Source organism: Tachyglossus aculeatus, chromosome X1 (genome assembly GCF_015852505.1).
Source record: "Tachyglossus aculeatus isolate mTacAcu1 chromosome X1, mTacAcu1.pri, whole genome shotgun sequence".
In the NCBI taxonomy this organism is placed as follows: Eukaryota; Metazoa; Chordata; class Mammalia; order Monotremata; family Tachyglossidae; genus Tachyglossus; species Tachyglossus aculeatus.
The window spans coordinates 62514162-62536102 of NC_052101.1; the positions used below are offsets into that span (position 1 = coordinate 62514162).

The 21941-nt window shown below is 40.1% G+C and overlaps 1 protein-coding gene across 4 annotated transcripts in view; it reads right to left on the bottom strand.

Moving 5' to 3' along the window:
- Positions 1-21941, bottom strand: part of MITF (melanocyte inducing transcription factor) — a 277933-nt gene that overhangs the window by 117475 nt on the left and 138517 nt on the right. Inside the window, exon 1 of one of the 4 annotated variants that reach the window (XM_038772373.1) lies at positions 3054-3113. The exons of the other annotated variants lie outside the window; for them this stretch is intronic. Within the exon in view, the coding sequence (XP_038628301.1) occupies positions 3054-3109 (56 nt within the window). The 5' untranslated portion in view covers positions 3110-3113. Of the gene's footprint in view, positions 1-3053; positions 3114-21941 lie in introns of those variants that run through there. 4 annotated transcript variants of the gene reach the window in all.

A 21941-nucleotide genomic window follows, 5' to 3' on the forward strand; every position in this document is an offset into this window, starting at 1 on the left:
TGGGAGAGTTCAATACAACAGAGTTGTGCATTCCTTGCTACAATCATCTTAAACTCCAGAGGGTAAAGTCAGACATAGTCCCTGTCCCACATTGGGCTCACCGTCTAAGTAGAACGTAGAACGGGTTTTGAATCCACATTTTACAGTTGTGGAAACAGATACAGAAAAGTTAAGTGACTTACCCAAGGTCACACAGCAGACAAGCGGTGGAGCAGGGATTACAACCCAGGTTCTTTCATTCATTCAATCTTAATTATTGATTGCTAACTGTGTGCAAAGCACTGTACTAAGCACTTGAGAGAGTATAATAACAGACACATGCTTGCCCACAATGAGCTCACAGTCTATAGAGGGAGGCAGACATTAATATAAATAGATAGGAGAAGCAGCATGGTGTAGTGGATAGAGCATGGGCCTGTGAGTCAGAAGGTCATGGGTTTTAATCCCGACTCCACCACTTCTCTGCTGTTTGACCTTGGGCAAATCACTTCACTTTTCTGGGCCTCACTTACCCCATCTGTAAATGGGGATTGAGACTGTGACCCCCACATGGGACAGAGCCTATGCCCAACCCGATTTGCTTGTATCCACCCCAGCACTTAGTATAGTGCCTGGCACATAGTAAGCACTTAATAAACACCATAGTTTATTATTATAAATGAATAAATTACAGACATATACAGGGTGTGCTCTTTCCATAAGACCATGCTGCTTCCTACTCCCAAGCTAATTTTCTACTTATATCACACTTAAACATCTCTCCCACCTCTAGCACATTGCTTGCACCTTTGCCCTTGTGTGGAACTTCAAACCCTTTCAATTTCACCAAATCCTGTCTTTTCCAACAGAGGTGGAGCACTAGTGGGTGGGGAAATTGGGGGTCACTAGAAGAGGGGGAATAAAGGAGGTGGAGGGGAGGAGACAGACAGTACGAAGCCCCCACCTTCATAGTCATGACAACTTAGCACTCATTTCTCAAATTTTGTTTTCATTATTAGTGGCTTATATCCTTTCTATGTTTAGCAATTCAAGGCATCTTGTAAGCTCATCAAGGGCAGGATGCATGTCTTTTACTCCATTGAACTTTCTCAAGTATCCAGAACAGAGTTCCATATATACTAAAGTGTTCAATAAATGCTGTTGACGACAAACAAATATATTAAGGATTGAAGGAAGCACAAGGGTTACAGCATTCTTACACACATCGTACAATTAATAACATTTTTGAACTTCAGTTACTTATATCAGATGAACTGAAGTTTCAATGACAATGAATGTCTATCATAATGAATCAATTCAGATCAACTTTTTAAAAACTGTACTAATGGAAGCTAAAGAGGGCATAAATATATCCTTCCCACTGAGGGTCCCCTGAATCATTTTCAAAATTACTAGCTACTCCTCTAATGTTCTCTCATTTTCATTTAAGAATGAGAAATGAAAAAAAATCCAAATGATCTCACACTGGTAAAATTTCAGTGGTAAAGAACCTTAATAGGAATAACATAAACAGCTTATGTGTTGTTTTCCTAATATTTACTACACTCCTCCCTGTGACCACTCCCCTTCTTGATAAAATAAAAAAGGAGGTCTTCTGGTTTCAATTAGGGAAAAAATTACTAACCACAAAGTAATTAAGAAAGCTTTTTCTCTATGACATTCTTAATAGTTGATTGTGGGATAGAATAGCACTTCACTCAGCCATGCTTAAGGTAACTGCTTTAAACCAACATGAAAAAAGTCTTAGTACCCTGCCATGTCATTTCTTTCAAGGAAAGAGCACTAAACTTGTGAAAATTATGCTACTCTTAACATCATTTATACAGACTATACCTCCCTTGTGTAATTTCCATCTTCCTACCTTTCTTGCTAAAGAATCAAAAGGGTTCTCTTACTAGAAATGACACGTTTTTTGAAAACATGACAGCTCTTGCAATTTTTACCATTTCCATGGATAATGTGATTAGTATCAAATGTTTTAATAACACAGAGGTGAAAACACCCATAATGAAAGTCTATTCCACTGAACTAAAAGTAGCAGTTGTACAGTGCTAAAAAATAAAATAAAATAAAACTAATTCTAAAATAGGGTGTGAGAACAAAAAAGTAGTATGCACTGAATATGATCTTCAACACCTAACAAAATGTGATTTTTTTAAATTATTAAATTCTAAAAATAGTTCTGCACCATTTAGTATTTTTCCATTTTTCTTCTTGTCTTTAAACACACCTTCACAAGCGGCTGAACATAATGCTTTTCTGACTTAATCAAAACCTCTCTCATGACCCAAGAACATTCAGTAAATAATGATTAAGCTCTAGAGGTGGCTTTTACTTGAGTCTCGACTTAATAAAATGCCATAAGTTGATTTGCTTGAATGGTTATTCACTTGGGGACCCAGCTTTCAGTACTTTTCTGAAATCTTATCATTTCTGTTTCTAAGTAGCAAGGTAAAGTTTGAAAAAAAAACCAGCTATCATATGCCAAGTTTCTAGAATTTATTTACGCATTTCATTTCAAATCTGGTTCCAAAGTAAATTCAGATCTTCCCTAAACAGGTTTTTTTAAATTTCATTTGATCCCCACCAAAAGTATTAATAATCTATTTCCTCATTACATAGCTTAAATTTACTCCAAAAGAACATTAGTGAAAAAAATATATGGTTAAAAAAGAGAGTTTTGTGAATTTGAAACACTGACATTCTTCTAGCAGAAAATGTGTTGTTATTCATAAAAATCCTAATCTGCATACCTCCTTTCTAACCCACACAGAAAAATAATTTTTTTCTAAACAGCACTATGTTGATACTAACTTTTAAGTAATAATAACAATCTAAAGGTATCAGGCTAACATTTTTGCTTTCTTTCCCCCCACATTTAAAATGCTATCTTTATAATATTCAGCTCAGAGGTTATTGCTGTAATTTTATAAAAATACAGTTACAAAACAACCACCTTTGTATTTTTAACTGTCATAATAAAAATCTTCTTCCCAACAAATCATTCTTTCAACATGCTCCCAACATTATTTCTGAAATAAAATTCCACTTACAGATAAAAGCTTTCAAAGGAATAAGGCATGAACATCTGAACTCTAAGAGCCTCCATCTTTTTTCCTTTAAGGTGTTCTGCAAGCCCTTGGAGAAGAGTGAAAGTCAAACTAAGTTCTGGCAATGGATGTGTCACTAGGGGTGGCTCCTGATAAAGCCCTGGCAACTCCAATCCAAGCACAGCTCTGTGCTCCAAAGGTGCCCTAGTGTCTCTCTGTATTAGCAGACCTGTTTAATCCAGCACCCACAAAGTACCTGGAGAAAAAAATGCCACTTTGCATAATAAAATACAACCAAAAAGCACAAGTGCAATCTATTAATGTCACAAAAACAAACAAATGCAAAGCTAAACCTGTGACCACTTACATATCCTGTGCTTAGTTAATATTACTACATGGGCGCTTTATCAGGGAACTTCAAAAGGGGGAGTAATTGCACACTCCCTTGAGGTTTAATATTCAATATGATTACCTAGTTTTGTTTTGTTTTTTGTTTTGAGAGAGATTTTACTTTGACATTCTACCTGTTTGTTAAATGTCTCATTTACTTTTTAATAAACATTCTAAGAATCAAAGTCTTGAATATTTCATGTGCTTTTCTACAACATAAGGGACACAGGCTTTTTAACATCCACGGGGCAAAAATCTGAAATTAAGTAAATATGAGATGTGAAGGAAAATAATTAGAATTTACATGTCCTCACAGAAAACTGCTTATTACATGCATTTTTCCACGTAATGCACTTAGGCATTCCTAGATTCTTACCAAGCCAAGTTCATTCATTCATTCATTCAATCATATTTATTGAGCGCTTACTGTGTGCAGAGCACCATACTAAGCGCTTGGGAAGTACACATCGGCAACATATAGAGACGGTTCCGACCCAACAACGGGCTCACAGCCTAGACATGCCTAATACATCAATATGAAAAACTATTAGTTTTCCAACATTTTAATTAGAAATCAAAATTCTGAACACAGAGAGGCAATCAGAAAGAAACAAATAAATGTGTTGGGAAAAATTTTTATTCAAAAGCAGTGACCATTCCTGAAAAAAAAATGGCTTTACCAAAAAGCACTGCATAATAATGATGGTATTTGTTAAGCACTTACTATGTGTCAAGCACTGTTTTAAGCACTGGGGTAGATACAAACTAGTAAAGTTGGACAAAGTCCAGTCCCACATGGGGATCAGAGTCTTAATCCCCATTTTACAGATGAGGGAACTGAGGCCTAGAAAAGTCAAGTGACTTACCCAAGGTTACACAGCAGACAACTGCCAGAGCCGGGATTAGAATCCTTCTGACTCTTCAATCTACTAAGCCATCCTGCATCATATTCTCCCGATAGTTGAGAGGCATTTTCTGAAGTAGAATTATTTCAGTCCAGTAAGGAAGTCAGTCAGTCAGTCGTATTTATTGAGTACTTATTGTGTGCAGAGCACTGTAATAAGCGATTGTGAGTACAATATAACATAACAGATACATTCCCTGCCCACAATGAGCTTACAGCCTAGAGGGGGAGACAGACACTAATATAAATAAATTAATTACAGATACTTACATAACTGCTGTGGGACCGGGAGGGGGGAAGAATAAAGGGAGCAAGTCAGGGTGGCACAGAAGGGAGAGAAGGGAGAGGGAGAAGAGGAATGGAATGGAGGGCTTGGAAGAAAGGCCTCTTCAAGGAGGCTTTGTTGGCCGGGGGCAGGGAGGGTAATTGTCTGTTTGATTTGAGGAAGGAGGGTGTTCCAGGCCAGAGGCAAGACGTGGGTGAGAGGTGGGTGGCAAGATAGATGAGATCGAGGTACAGTGAGAAGGTTAGCATTAGAGGAACAAAGTGTACGGTCGGGGTTGTAGTAGGAGAGTAGTGAGATGAGGTTGGTGGGAGCAAGGTGATTAAGTGCTTTAAAAGGTAACGTTTAGTAGGATGAAACTTTAATTGCTTAATCTCAGTGGTTTGCACACTGGGAAAATTGGTCTATTGTGCAGCATGTGAGGCTTTGAGTTGTGTCAGGACACTTTTCTGTTAACATCCAGCAGACCAACAGCACTGTGAGATGATCACTCTCGATTTAAAAAAAAAGGGGGTAAGGTTTGCACTGTGGTCTGTCTTTTAGCAGAGGGGTGGCCAGGCAGAAGAAAAAGAATATATATATATATATATATATATATATATATATATATATATATCTTGAGTTCTGTGGCCAAGGACCAGAAACAACCTAATTATCCTTAGAATATATACCTGTATCAATTGTGGTATTTTTAAGTGCTTACTGTGTGCTAAGCACTGTTCTAAGCACTGGGGTACATACAAGATAATTAGGTCAGACATAGTCCCCTGTCCCATATGGGGCTCACAGTCTAATATGAAGGAAAACAAGAATTAAATCCCCATTTTATAGATGAGGAAACTGAAGCACAGACACATTAGATGACTTGCCCAAGGTCACACAGCAGGTAAGTGGCAGAGCTGGAATTAAAACCCAAGTCCTCTTATTCCTAGGCCCTGGTTCTTTCCACTGGGCCACTCTACTTCCCTAAGGTGACAGAGCCAGGCCTAGAACTCAGGTCCTCTGACTTCCAGGCCCATGTTCTTTCCATGACACCATACTGCTTCTAATTTATTACAAATATTATCTTCAGAATTCTTGTTGCTGCTTTATGAATTTAAGAGCCTAGCCCTCCTTTAGCTTAGATAAAAGACGTTCTCCTATAAACACAGGAGTTGTGTTCTTGAAGAATCCTATGTTATAGGGAAATTGTGTTAGAAAAGCAATTTATTAAATAATAATAATAATAATAACAATAATGGTATTTGTTAAGTCCTTACTATGTGCCAAGCACTGTTCTAAGCGCTGGGGTAGATACAAGGTAATCAGGTTGTCCCATGTGGGGCTTACACTTTTAATCCCCATTTTACACATTAGTTAACTGAGGCACAGAGAAGTTAAGTGACTTGCCCAAGATCACACAGCAGACAAGTGGCAGAGCTGGGATTAGAACCCATGTCCTGTGATTTCCAAGCCCATGCTCTTTCCAGTAAGCCACAGTGTGAGAAGCAATGAGCTTAGGAGTGGACATACCACCAATGACTAATATTTTTCAATACAAATTCCTATATTATTATCCACCAATAGCAGCATGTCCCAGTGGAAAGAGCACCGGCCTGGGAGATAGAGGACTGAGTTCTAATCCCGGCTCCACCACTTACCTACTGTGTGACTTCGGACAACTTACTTAACTTCTTAACTTACTTAATGCCCTCAGTTTCCACATCTGTGAAATGGGGATTCAGTACCTGTCCTCCCTTCCTACTTAGACTGCGAGCCCTATATGGGACAGGGACTGTGTCCAACTTAACCTGTACCTACCCCAGCACTTAGAACAGTGCTTGAAAACAAAGTAAGCACTTAACAAATACCAAACCGTTATTATCATTATTATTTTACTTTATTAAATACTGAAAGGTTGAATAATCAGAAAGAAATACAACATCTTGTCTGGTACAGTAGAGCTGCAGATGAGACTGGGACATTTAGGAGCCTCATGATTTGACCAATGTCACACAATACACAAAACCATTTCTTCCTACCTCAAATCTACCTGTACCAGTAAGTGGATCGTGTTAAACCAGAACTTGTTCTTCCATCATGTTACATTCAAATACCACAAAGAAAACAATTGTTATAGCTGAATTGGCTGTTTATTAGCAGTTAGGTAAGAGGCAGAGGATTATCTCACATATTTGTATACAGAAAGTCAGAAAATCCACATAAGTCAGAAAAACTTTAGGTTTCCAAATAGAAAAATGTAATAGTTACAGTCTCTTCAGTTTTAGGACAAGCGTTGTTGCCTTCATATCCTTTACTAGTACAGGAAATAGAAGCAATAAAAAGTAAATGAGTAATTCTTATTAAAGACTTTACCAGCTTTACTGTTTAATTCCATACAAACCACTATTATTGAAAAAAAACCCCACAGCAGCAAGTCTACTACATGAATCACTGAGAACATTTTACAATATAGAGCTACCCTGAAACTGAATTTAAAACTACAATGGGATAGTTAAGTCTTACTTCATGAGCTAAATTGTGCTTTTGATTCCTTTCAGCAGTCAATGTGCTGACTGGATCACAGAAAAGGAAAGAGGTTTTTCTTTTTATTCAATCCATTAGTCCCACAACTCAGAAATCTTTAGTAGTAGTACTTATTAAGTCCTTACTATGTACAGAGTACTGTACTAAGTGCTGGGAGAAAATACACAGGTAGTAATTAAACACGGTCTCTGTCCCTTGTGGGAGCTCACAATGTACTTTTTTTGCTAGTGTTAAAGTTAAAAACTTGAATTTTCCTCATTTCTCTTTGCGACTATCAGGAACCTGAACTCACTTTCTTTCCTCTATTCACCACCTCACTTGTGGAACTGCCATTATGTAGTAATTCAATTTATAATTTTCTTCCTTATGTTCTCGTTGCCCAAACTATAACACAGTTTACAGTATCAAGATGTATTTTCTCTTAATATATGATACAAGGTAGATAATAGCCAAGAAAGAATATGATTTATGCAACCTACATGGGTTCAGCCAGTCACCAAGAACCTTTCTCTCTCCCTGAATATCAAATGGAACAACCATACTCAGCCCCACCCTATAAAGTTCCTGTCAGCTCCTTTTTCCACAGCCCTAGACTGGCACTAGTAGAAGAAACCAGTTGGTCAATTTTTAATCTCTAATTGCATGGTTGAATGAAAGTCCTATTACTGAATACCTATGTTAGAAGGAATGGTTATTTGGTACCACTCAGGTTCATGCCATTCACCAGGTAGATGAGATTTTTATATTCTACTCCAAATAATGAAGAGGACCTGCTATAATAATAATAATAATGGCATTTATTAAGTGCTTATTATGTGCAAAGCACTGTTCTAAGCGCTGGGAAGGTTACAAGGTGATCAGATTGTCTCACGGGGGGCTCACAATCTTAATCCCCATTTTACAGATGAGGGAAATGAAGCCCAGAGATAGCAATTACATCAAAATTCCTTTGGGTAATTTTTGCTATTGAGAACTTAGAAAATCATCCATCAATAAAGAAAATACTGGGTTAATATGACCAAGCCTCGCCATGATTCATTCCACTTTAGGAATAACAAGGATGTGATAACTTTAGGGAGCATATCTTGTTACAGAAATTTGGAAGCCTTTTTTAGTTATTTTAAGAGAAAGTTTTCTAAACATTAAGCAGCTTCAGTTTACATAAAGGCTTGCTCTTCAATCACTGCCATGAAATACAAAGGGCCTCCCTTCAAAGCCCTACTGAGAGCTCACCTCCTCCAGGAGGCCTTCCCAGACTGAGCCCCCTCCTTCCTCTCGCCCTCGTCCCCCTCTCCTTCCCCCATCTTACCTCCTTCCCTTCCCCACAGCACCTGTATATGTATATATGTTTGTACATATTTATTACTTTATTTATTTTACTTGTACATATCTATTCTATTTTATTTTGTTAATATGTTTGGTTTTGTTCTCTGTCTCCCCCTTCTAGACTGTGAGCCCACTGTTGGGTAGGGACTGTCTCTATATGTTGCCAACTTGTACTTCCCAAGCACTTAGTAAAGTGCTCTGCATACAGTAAGCACTCAATAAATATGACTGATTGATTGAATAATCACTAATTATGACTTCTAAGGAATTTCAATTTTGTGGAGTTTTAGACTGACCACCACCTCATCATTATTTAAATAATACTGAAAGTGAGACACAGAGAAATTTACTATAAAGTGAACAGCCATGTTATTCAGTCACTCTTTGGGACGTCTCATCTCACTATACTGGGGAACATGGAAACAATCTCATTTAGAAAAATCTGCCAATCCACACATTTGGGGTCTCATGGCATAAACAGAACAAATAACTAGCAATTATGTCCCAGAATGAATTGCTGTGGGACCCAAACTGGAACATACGTTCGGCACATATGGGCTTGATTTACACCGGATTCAGGGCTCATTTCCGAATAATTAGTGTTTGATCAGGAAAGCTGCCAATTTTTCTTTTACCTGTTGTAGCTAAAAATATACTGGAGTGAAAACAGCCAAGAAGGCAGCTAACCAGTTGGACAGGGAACTTAAAAACAACAGAAATATCCAAATGAAACAGATATGATACTGAAACACACAAACACAGACCTGAACTGACAGAAACAATACTTCCCTCAGCTTGTTACTTCTTGCAGGGTATTATTCTCTTTTCCAGTGAGTTAGCCAGATAGCTGCTTCTTCCTTTCTGCTATTTCGTGCAAATGGTTCAATGAGAGGCATAAGGGAAGGGTAGAAGGATCTATTAGTATCTATTCACTGTGGACCACCTCATTCTCCTGGAAACATTATCCAATCCTGGCTCCCCTCCTATCTTTCTGGCCGCTCCCTCTCAGTCTCTTTCACAGGCTCCTCCTCTGTGTCCCCCTGACTGTAGGGGTGTCTCAAAGCTCAGTTCTGGTTTCTCTTCTATTCTATTCTCCATAAACATCCAGTCCCTTGGACAACTCATTCTCTTCCATGGCTCAACTAGCATCTCTAGGAGGATGATTCCCAAATCTCTCACTCCAGCCCTGATCTCTCTCCTCATCTGCAGTCTCGCATTTCCTCCAGCCTTCAGGACATCTCTACCTGGATGTCCCACCGATGACTCAAACTTAACCTGTCCAGAACAGTACTCCTGTTCCACCCAAACCTTGTTCTCCTTTTAACATTCCTATCACTGTAATCAACACCACCATCCTCCCTGTCTCACAAGCTTGTAGCAGGCCAAGTGGATAAAGCCCAGACCTGGCAGTCAGAAGGTACTGGGTTCTAATCCTCGCTCTGCTGCTTATCTGTTGTGTGACCTTGGGCAAGTCACTTCACTTCTCTGTGCCTCAGTTACCTCATCTGCAAAATGAGGATTAAGACTGAATCCTATGTGGGACAGGGACTATGTCCAACCTGATTGACTTGCTTCTTCCTCCAGCACTTAGTACAGTGCCTGGTATATAAGCGATTAACAAATACCATTTGAAAAAAAAAACAAAGCCTTGGCATTATCCTTGACTTATCTCTCATTCAACCCAGAAATCCTTCTGGTTCTACCTTCACAACATCGCTAAAATCCACCTTTTCCTCTCCACATAAATTGCTACCTCGCTGATACAAGCACTTATCCCACCCTACTTTGACAACTGCAGCAGCCTCCTCACTGACCTCCCTGCCTCCTGTCTCTCCCCACTCCAGTCCATACTTCACTCTGCTGCCCAGATCATTTTTCTAAAACAACATTCAGTCCACATTTCCTCTCTCTTCAAGAACCTTCAGTGGTTGCCCATCCACCTCTGCTTCAAAAAGTAATTCCTTACAATCAGCTCTCTCCTTCCTAACTAACCTCACTGATCTCCTACAACAACCCAAGACGCATACTCCACTCCTATAAACACCAAACTTCTTACTGTACCTCAATCTAGTATATCCCGCCACCAGCCCCTTGCCCTCATTCTCCCTCGGGCACTGAACTCCCGCCCCCTTCATATCTCGACAAACAAGCACTCTCCCCACTTTTGAAACTGTCTTAAAACTCTCATCTCTTGCAAGAGGCCTTGACAGACTAAGCCCTTTATTTCCCCTATCCGTCTTCCCGTATGCATTTGGCTGGGTACCCCTTAAGCACTTTGACACATACCTCAACCTCAAAGGACTTTCTCAAATGTTCTCCCCACTAATTTATTTTAATATCTGTCTCCCCTTGAAAACTGTAAGCTCCTTGTTGGCTGGGATCACATCTACCACTCTGTTGCACTGTATTTTCCCCAAATAGTAAGTGTTTAGTATTTAGTACTCTGCACACAGTAAGTGCTCAATAAATACAACTGATTGACTGATTCAAGAATTGCCTAGCCCCACTGCATGAACAGAAAAAATACCAAAACTTTTCTCATCTTGTTGTATTTTCCTGAGCTGTATTCTATGTATTTCAGATCACTACGCAAGGAACAGGAAATATTGCTGGCGGCACTAGTACCCTGGTAATAAAGAGTTTCAGAACTCTACCATAACCAATTGGTACCATGAAGTACAAAGCCTTATCCTCCTCCCCACCATTTCCAGGCTCTTAAATGCTGAAATGTGTGTTTAATCACAGCAGAATTGAGCAAGGACTAAATCCCAAACTCTGAATGTTGAAAAGAAGCCCAAGTGATTGAGGATATGCTTGTAGAGAAACAGGTGCAGATGTGTCTTCGAACTCTGAATCCACATAAGCAGTGTTAGTTTTCTATAGACAATTTAAGACCTTCTGTGTAATGGAGACAACTTTAGGAAGAAACTGTAAACAGGTTAAATACAGCAAATATTGGCCACATATCAGTATTCTGCAATATGTACTTGATATGGATTTGGGTATGACACAACAGAAGAATTAGGGAGATACTTTCCTCTGCCTTATTATGTTATTCTGAACAGTATTTTGTGTTTCTTTGTGTATCTGCACCTTTACAGTATCTAACAAAGCAAAATGACAATTAGTGGCAAGGGTATAAAAGAGGGGAAAGGTTAAATTTTCCAATCCCCAAATTCCATATTTATGAGCTGTTACTACAATACTACATTGAAAAGCTTAAGATCTCACAGACATAATGTCATGTTCCACAATATCTTACTGAAGTAATGTTCCTTCCTGAGCTGGGTGTTAAACTTCAGTGGCGTATTATTTGCAGCAACATTTGCTATGTGGTACTAGGGTTACAATATGGCCCAGACAGCTTAAGAATCTTTGGGAATTACAGGCACTAATATTATTATCTGGGTGAACATTGTACATTACAATCTCCATCTTAAAGAAATTAAACAGCCAAAATGTACTACTATTAACAACTGCAGGAAATATTCAGACTAGTATGATTTATCACTCAAGATTTAATCATGAGACACACTGAAAATCTGTAAGTGTATCAAAATTATTCTAAATACAAAGTAACATCTCCAAACATACATCTAGGGCATTTGATCTGGCTCCAACTTGAAAAACTCATTTTTCCATATCAGAATGATTTAGTTAACATCCTAAACTGCTTAAGTTATAGAACTGTTTCCCAGTTAGGTCATTTGAAGAAGCTAAAATTTGAAATCCTACCTACTTGAAGGATTTTGGATTAGTTTCTAAATTGTTCAGGAAATTCTAATTCCCCCAGATTTTTCCTTTATGCCCTTATAAAGAACATAAGAAATGCCATTACTTTGACATGTCCATGCAGTCCAGCACAGTGACTGGCAGTGGCAACTGTGACAATGCTTGGATGTTGGATGGTCCATCCATAAATATTCAGATGGAGGTCAAGGACTGCAGCCAACTAACACCTCTACTTTGCCCTCAAGAAACTGATTATGAACCACATAGCCATGAATTTAACCAAACCCCCTTTGGGCCTGCTAACACTTCCAGCTGTACAACTTCCTGTGGTAATGATTCTGCAGTCTTAGGGTGAAGATAGAGAAGGCACTTAAAACCAATCTTGACACAACCGAATATGAAAGTTTTCATTGATAATTTTTCAAAATGCCATGAACAGTTTGATCATTCTATTCTAGGGTCTAAATAGGAATTTTTGTATTTTAAAAATGAAAAAGCCAGGTTTTTAATAGATCAGTATATTCAAAGCACTCACAACCTCCTAGTAAAAGGTTTGTTTTTTTAAAAAAAAGCCATCAATATTATTCTTGGCCACTTCTACATCCAAATAGTGCCTAGTTCACAATGAAAAATCCCACTGACACTGCTACTTCTAAAACTACAAAAACAATTTAATATGATGGGGACACACAGAAGGAAGGGATTTTGATCTCATGAGCTGATCTTGCCTACTCATTTTACTTTGGTAAAAACGTGACCCATAAGTGCAGCAAAGTTGGTCAGGAAAAGCAGTTACCAAGAGAAGTAGCGTGGCCCAGTGGAAATAGCAAGGGCCTGAGAGTCAGAGGACCTGGTGTTGAATCCCAACTCCTCAACTTAACTGCTGTGTGACTTTGGGCAGATCACTTCACTTCTCTGTGCCTCAGTTCCCTCATCTGTAAAATGGAGATTCAAAACCTGTGCTCCCTCCACGTTGTCTGTGAGCCCCACGTGGGACCTAATTATCTTGTACCCACCCTAGCACTTAGTACAGTGCTTAGCACATATTTCACTATTTACTTCTCTAAAGTCTAGTGCCAACCTAGTAACTTGCTATTTGTAGAGAACCATAGAAGTTTTCACTGGGACTAGCTTCATTAGAGAAATGTATATAAGCTATAGCTACAGTTGTCCTTTGTACCAAAAAACATCATTGATGGTAAAGGAGCACGTGTGTACTTGTATTTTCCCCAAACACTTAGTACAGTGCTCTGCACACAATTAAGTGCTCAATAAATACAACTGATTGACTGATTCAAGAAGTGCCTAGCCCCACTGCACTGTGTGTACTTGTGTGGCTAAAGCATAATATGCATCATTTGCCTAGATGCATACATATACCTCCACAAAAAGGTTAATTTCAGCGTAGCTAGAGAATCTTGACATAATAAAACAACAAACTAAATCAAGCATACCACAATTAGAGCAAAAAAAGGGGAAACATATACAAAGTTGATTTGTTTTTTAAAGCTATAATCAATACAGATTTATCCACTGTTGGCTAATAAAAGGTTTTAATAAACTTTGCTTTAACTTCAAAAGAAATGCCAGTTACTTTGTTAAAGACATTTGGATGGAGTTTCTCTTTTATCAGCAAATGCCAAAATAATGTTTGCAGTAAGTGGGCTGCAATCTGTGTCGAAAGCCAAGTGGGTGAAACAACAAAAAGGTGGAAAAGTAAAACAGTGGTGAGATAATATCTGGGTGACAATCCCTTCAAATAAGAAATTTTGTAACGTGAAATTTACTTTCTTTATCTAGGTAAACAAATAGTGGTGAAAGCTTTATCTTCTCTAAAGAGGAACAAATGCACACATAATTTCACTATCAAATAAATGCTAATACTTTATGAGAGCCTGTTATAAACATGACATTTTCTGGCAAATAAAAGAATCATCAGGTTATTATTAATGTAACACTCAGTTATTTTTTCTTTACTTTCCATGACTTGAAATAAAAATGAGGAAAACTGTCCAACAGAAAATGCCTTAGAATATTTCAGCCTCGGCAAAATTTAAGGAATGCCAAATATACAAAAATGATTTGGTTATACGCTTGAATAATGAAGTACACTGATGTTTAGTCTTTTTCCAAGTGGAATTGAAATCAATTATGTTTACTGAGTGCTTACTGTGTGCAGAGCACTGTACTAAGTGCTTGGGAGAGTACCGTATAAGAGAATTGGTAGACACATTCCCTGTCCACAAGAAATGCTTTTAACTAACGATATTTTGAAATTCAAACTTTCTTTCAGAAATGTCCTCCCTACTAAGGCTAGATTCTTGGAGTCCCAATTCCACCAGTGATCTTTAGTCTGAACACTGTAGGCTTTACTGGACTTCAGGACAGAAACAGAGACCACGGCTTAACAAAGCCTAAGGCTATCAGGCACCAGACCCTAGAGCAAACCTGTTCAGTTCTCTCAGGACTCCCAAAGGGAAGGGTTGGCTAAGAGATTGTTTCTTCAAATCATTTTATTTTAATTTAATATTAATTGTGTGCTACCTTCAAAAGAATGGAAGATATATTACACTTAAATATATGCAATGTTTAAGAAAGTTCCTTGAGAAAGTTCCTAATCCTCCTCGACCTCTCAGCTGCCTTTGACACTGTGGACCACCCCCTTCTCCTCAACACGCTATCCAACCTTGGCTTCATAGACTCCGTCCTCTCCTGGTTCTCCTTATCTCTCCGGTCGTTCATTCTCAGTCTCTTTTGTAGGCTCCTCCTCCCCCTCCCATCCCCTTACTGTGGGGGTTCCCCAAGGTTCAGTGCTTGGTCCCCTTCTGTTCTCAATCTACACTCTCTCCCTTGGTGACCTCATTCGCTCCCACGGCTTCAACTATCATCTCTACGCTGATGACACCCAAATCTACATCTCTGCCCCTGCTCTCTCCCCCTCCCTCCAGGCTCGCATCTCCTCCTGCTTTCAGGACATCTCCATCTGGATGTCTGCCCGCCATCTAAAACTCAACATGTCCAAGACTGAACTCCTTGTCTTCCCTCCCTAACCCTGCCCTCTCCCTGACTTTCCCATCACTGTTGACGGCACTACCATCCTTCCCGTCTCACAAGCCCGCAAACTTGGTGTCATCCTCGACTCCGATCTCTCATTCACCCCTCACATCCAAGCCGTCACCAAAACCTGCCAGTCTCAGCTCCGCAACATTGCCAAGATCCGCCCTTTCCTCTCCATCCACCCTGCTCGTTCAAGCCCTCATCCTATCCCGTCTGGACTACTGCATCAGCCTTCTCTCTGATCTCCCATCCTCGTGTCTCTCCCCACTTCAATCCACACTTCATGCTTCTGCCCGGATTGTCTTTGTCCAGAAATGCTCTGGGCATGTTACTCCCCTCCTCAAAAATCTGCAGTGGCTACCAATCAATCTGCGCATCAGGCAGAAACTCCTCACCCTTGGCTTCAAGGCACTCCATCACCTCGCCCCCTCCTACCTCACTTCCCTTCTCTCCTTCTACAGCACAGCCTGCACCCTCCGCTCCTCTGCCACTAATCTCCTCACCGTGCCTCGTTCTCGCCTGTCCCGCCGTCGACCCCCGGCCCATGTCATCCCCCTGGCCTGGAATGCCCTCCCTCTGCCCATCCACCAAGCTAGCTCTCTTCCTCCCTTCAAGGCCCTACTGAGCGCTCACCTCCTCCAGGAGGCCTTCCCAGACTGAGCCCCCTCCTTCCTCTGCCCCTCGTCCCCCTCTCCATCCCCCGTCTTACCTCCTTCCCTTCCCCACAGCACCTGTATATATGTATATATGTTTGTACATATTTATTACTCTATTTATTTAATTTACTTGTACATATCTATTCTATTGATTTTATTTTGTTAATATGTTTGGTTTTGTTCTCTGTCTCCCCCTTCTAGACTGTGAGCCCACTGTTGGGTAGGGAATGTCTCTATATGTTGCCAACTTGTACTTCCCAAGTGCTTAGTACAGTGCTCTGCACACAGTAAGCGCTCAATAAATACGATTGATTGATTGATTGAGGTTAACACCACTGTTTACTTTTGGTCAATAGCCCTTCATTAAATTTATAATTTAAAACTCTGCAAAAGGATTCAGGTGTCTGATGAGAGGCTGCAAAGTTTTATAAATCAATCAAGTTACATCCTTTTCTACATCCTGGATACTCTGTACACTAGCTTCCAATGGTATGTTTGTGTTAATCAGATTTTATAAAGATTGTGAAGATTCCCAAAGATTCATATCTTATACTAATGATATCCTGCTTTCAATTGTGCTTAACAAAAAGGATTTTTTAAATGAGAAAAAAACATTTGCTCAAAAGTTCTTGAATGTTGATTATGAATAAGATTGATAAACTCAATACACATAGTTCTATACTTACACTTCACATTGTAGGTGGTCTTGTCTGCAAAGTATATATTTTTAATAGATGGCAAAATTCTAAAATAGTTTAACCATTACTCATCCAACACACCCAATTTAGAAAATCTACTGAGTCAAAATAACCAGGTAAGATTCTTTTCCCCTTGTTTTATTTGAGAAAAGGGATATCTAATTGAAAAGGAAAACCGGGGGAAAAAAAATTCATATAAATCTTTTTTCTTTTAAAAATTTACAATGCCATTATCGAACCTGGCACAGATGTACACCTATTGAACTTCATGTCAAAGTTAATGCTATTCACAACTCAAAATATGGGGTCATATTTTGGTGTGTGGAGTTCTATGCCATATATATATATATATATATATATATATATATATATATAGCAGGTATTTTTAGCCTTGTTGATGCATTGTGCACTTGCAGTGCATGTAATTTTTGAATTTTTCTTGGTCTCCCAATCTTTCCAGAGCCTCTGTCAAAGTGCACACCTCAGTCTTTTCTGACTGCCACACACCTGGATGATCTGATGCTCCCATTACGCCTAACTGTTCACACTTTTGAGATTTTTCTTCACTATGTCATTAAAATGCTTGTTTGACTCTCCCCCCTTTTTTTTCTTAAATAGTATTTACTGAGAGCTTAATATGGGCCAGATGCTGTACTAAGAACTGGAGTTGATACAAAATAATCAGGTTGGACACAGTCCATGTTTGACATAGGGCTCACAGTTTTAATGCCCATTTTACAGGTGAAGTAGCTGAGGCACAGAGAAGTGGTCTTTGGCCCAAGGTCGTATAACAGGCAAGTGGCAGAGCCAGCACTAGACCCAAGTTCTGCCTCCCAGGCCCATACTCCACCCATTAGGCCATGCTGCTTCTCCCTGTTTGCAAATGCCCCATTTCAAGTCACCAAACAGCATCATCATCCCCATCTTCCCTGTCTCACATGCTCACAACTTGTGTCAATGACTTCTGTCATTTACATCACACATTCAGTCTGTCTCCAAATCCTCCCGGTTCTTCCTTTCCTGAATCTTATCTGCCCTTCCTATACACCCTTATGACCACCAGCCTGGCTCAAGTCCTTATCAACTCTCACAGCCTACTAAAGTAGCCCCCTTATTGGTCTCCACACCTCAGACCTCTCCCTTGTTCACTACAGTGCACATATGTTCACATCAAGAACTTTCTATGGCAATCCATTTCTTCTTGCATAAAATTAAAACTCCTAACCACTTGGGTTGAAGGCTCTCCACTAGCTGTCTACTCTTCTCCCTCTATATCTCCACTTGCACTCTTCACTCCTACCCAGCTAATCTAACTCTCTCACTCTCAGGTCTCCCATCTCTAAACCATTACTTATACCTTTCCTCCTACAAGAAATTCCATTGTCCCTAAATTACTCCAAACCTGTAATTACCCTCCTTCAAAGTCATCCTAAAAACACCCTAATAATAATATAATTATGGTATTTGTTAAGCACTTACTATGTGCAAGGCACTGTACTAAGTGCTGGGGTAGGTTCAAGCAAATTGGGTTGGATACAGTCCATGTTCCATATGGGGCTCACAATCTCAATCCCCATTTTACAGATGAGGGAACTGAGGCCCAGAGAAGTGAGTGACTTGCTCCAGGTCACACAGCAGACAAGTGGCAGAGCTGGGATTAGAACCCATGACCTTCTGACTCCCAGGCTCATGCTTTATCCATTATGCTATGCTCCTTCTAGACATTACCTGACAAATACCTCCCTTCTTGAACATGACATAACATCAGCACTCTTTTGTATATTTCATACTTTTCTATTATTTGTATCTATTTTCTTACCTAGTCTACATTTTAGAATATGTCTGCTGGTCTCCTCATGGCCATAAACTCCTCATTGGTAGGGACTCCACCTTTTACTTCTACTGCTTGTTCCTTCAGGGCCTCAGGTTCCTGACAAAGTCAGTTCTGTCATAAAGTGGGTTTTCAAACTTCACATTGTGGCTAGGAGGGTGATCAGAAGAATGACCATGCTCACTTCATTGCTCTAACACCAACCTACACACCATATCTTTATATCTATCTCCACTAACCCCTCACTCAAATCCTCCCTTTGGCCTGGACCTCCCTCCCCCTTCATATTTGACAGATGATCACTCTCCCCACCTTCAAAGCCTTATTAAAATTGCATACCTTGCAATAGGCCTTTCCTAAGCCACATTTCCTCTATTCCCTCTCCCTTCTGTATCTTCTATGCACTTGGATCTGTACCCTTTAAACACTTGGTATTCACCCCAAAAGCACTTACATACATATCCATAAATTTATTTTAATGCCTGTCTCCCCATCTTGACTATAAGCTCCTTGTGGGCAGGGAACACATCTATCAAGTCTGTTATATTGTACTCTACCAAGCACTTAGTACAGTGCTCTGCACACAGTAAGCACTCAGATGACTAACAGAACGAGACAACAGAATTAGGGAACATTCTTCTGACAATGCTAGAAGAACCAGTTATGTGTATAAATGTGGCATCAGACAATATTCATACTACAGTGTGAGTCTTCCTTAACACTAAGTTCTGAAAGACCACAATCCCCATATTTTGGGAGAACTGGGAGTGCAAGGCTATGCACATGTTTCCAAACAATGATATTTCTTAAGCGCTTAGTATGTTCAGAGCACTGTACTAACAGTACAGTGTACAATACAACAGTCAGGTAAACATGACTCCTGCCCACAAGGAGTTTACAGTCTACAGTTCCAAGTGCTTACTATAGTGTTCTGCACAAAGTAAGTGTCCAATAAATACCACTGCCTGATTGATCAGGGAATGCCTCCTGGAGGATATGACTTTTTTAGAAAAACAGGAAGGGATGTTGCTTGACAAAATTTAGTGAGCGGAGAGCAATCTAGACAGGAGGAAAAGACATGAGCAATGTGTTGGAGGTGAGAGAATCAAGAGTAAGGGTCAAATGGGAGATTTTCTTGAGAAGACTGAAGACCACAGAATGAGATGGAGTGAGATGGGAAAAGATGATATAGGTAAGAGGGAGCCAGCATACGGCGAGTTTTGAAGCTGATGGTCAGAAATATTTTGTTTTATATGAAAAGTAATGGAGCATCTTTGGAGATTTTTGGAGGTGGAGAGTGGTGTATTGTAATTGATGCCTTCTTGGGTAGGGTAGTTCTGATGGTTGTGTAAAAGTCTGGATATAATCTGAATTTTGTAGACTTTAAGTTTGATTCTGATCCCAACTGTAACCAACTCTGTCACTCTCTTAAATGACTTTGGTGTCTTACTTTATCATTTAGATGGTGTATTAGCAATATTTAATTTACACAACAAGCTCTGTGTTGCTAGTGAATGTCTCCAATTTCTCTGGTGTATAATTTTGGTCTCCTTCAGGCTTACTGTCAGTTTAACACCCTATCCTAATTGTGAAACAGTTCTCACCTATGACTTTGTGTGCAAGTGCTTCCTGATCAGTCATCAGCCTTCAGTAGGTTTTGGATGACTGTCTCAAAGTCTTTAAATTACTCAAAGTCTGTTGTGTTGGAACAGTTTTCTAGTAATTCCAAGGCCTCTTGACACCAACTTCCAGGTCCCTTGACATTTCCTCAAGCATGGAAGAACAGGCCAGAGAGCATTAAAACAACCCCTTGGAATTAAAATAAATAGGGTCTGACAGAGAACTTTCAACTCTGACTCAATTGGACATACTATCATGAAATTACCTTGGAATTGTAGTGTACTTCTCAGAGTTGCCAAATTTGCTTAATAATTGTCAGAGCACAGATAGGTTCCTGGCATCAAATATTACTATCCAGTCTGCAAATAAAATATAGCAGACTTTATGTTGCTCAAACTTCTCCTGAATCTGTAATGCTGCAAATATTATACTTACCATGTGGCTATCAATCAATCAATCAATCAATCAATCGTATTTATTGAGCGCTTACTATGTGCAGAGCACTGTACTAAGCGCTTGGGAAGTACAAATTGGCATCACATAGAGACAGTCCCTACCCAACAGTGGGCTCACAGTCTAAAAGGGGGAGACAGAGAACAGAACCAAACATACCAACAAAATAAAATAAGTAGGATAGAAATGTACAAGTAAAATAAATAAATAAATAAATAAATAAATAAATAGAGTAATAAATATGTACAACCATATATACATATATACAGGTGCTGTGGGGAAGGGAAGGAGGTAAGACGGGGGGATGGAGAGGGGGACGAGGGGGAGAGGAAAGAAGGGGCTCAGTCTGGGAAGGCCTCCTGGAGGAGGTGAGCTCTCAGCAGGGCCTTGAAGGGAGGAAGAGAGCTAGCTTGGCGGATGGGCAGAGGGAGGGCATTCCAGGCCCGGGGGATGATGTGGGCCGGGGGTCGATGGCGGGACAGGCGAGAGCGAGGTACAGTGAGGAGATTAGTGGTGGAGGAGCGGAGGGTGCGGGCTGGGCAGTAGAAGGAGAGAAGGGAGGTGAGGTAGGAGGGGGCGAGGTGATGGACAGCCTTGAAGCCCAGGGTGAGGAGTTTCTGCCTGATGCGCAGATTGATCGGTAGCCATTGGAGGTTTTTGAGGAGGGGAGTAATATGTCCAGAGCGTTTCTGGACAAAGATAATCCGGGCAGCAGCATGAAGTATGGATTGAAGTGGAGAGAGACACGAGGATGGGAGATCAGAGAGAAGGCTAGTGCAGTAGTCCAGACGGGATAGGATGAGAGCTTGAATGAGCAGGGTAGCAGTTTGGATGGAGAGGAAAGGGCGGATCTTGGCAATGTTGCGGAGCTGAGACCGGCAGGTTTTGGTGACGGCTTGGATGTGAGGGGTGAATGAGAGAGCGGAGTCGAGGATGACACCAAGGTTGCGGGCTTGTGAGACGGGAAGGATGGTAGTGCCGTCAACAGAGATGGGAAAGTCAGGGAGAGGACAAGGTTTGGGAGGGAAGACAAGGAGCTCAGTCTTCGACATGTTGAGCTTTAGGTGGCGGGCGGACATCCAGATCTACCTACCCAAGATGGTCCCTTCACCAGCTTCACGATCAGGAGTGAAAAGATATTAAGAAAAAATATTTCTGGAATTTGAGTTGTCTATTTTCAAGCAAATATAATAATATTAGCACTGCTTGTTTAGTATCTTGTTTAGAAACTTCAATTTACTATTTTTATTCCCCCCCACAAAAAAGTAATTAAAAACAAGCCTCATAATAAATGCAGTTGAAAAGTATTGCTACCCCCATTTTTCAAGTACATCTAATTCGTCTGTAACACGAGGGTTGCACTCTTGCATATCTGAATAAAAGAATCTACACCCACTCCCTTGGAGAATGCATTC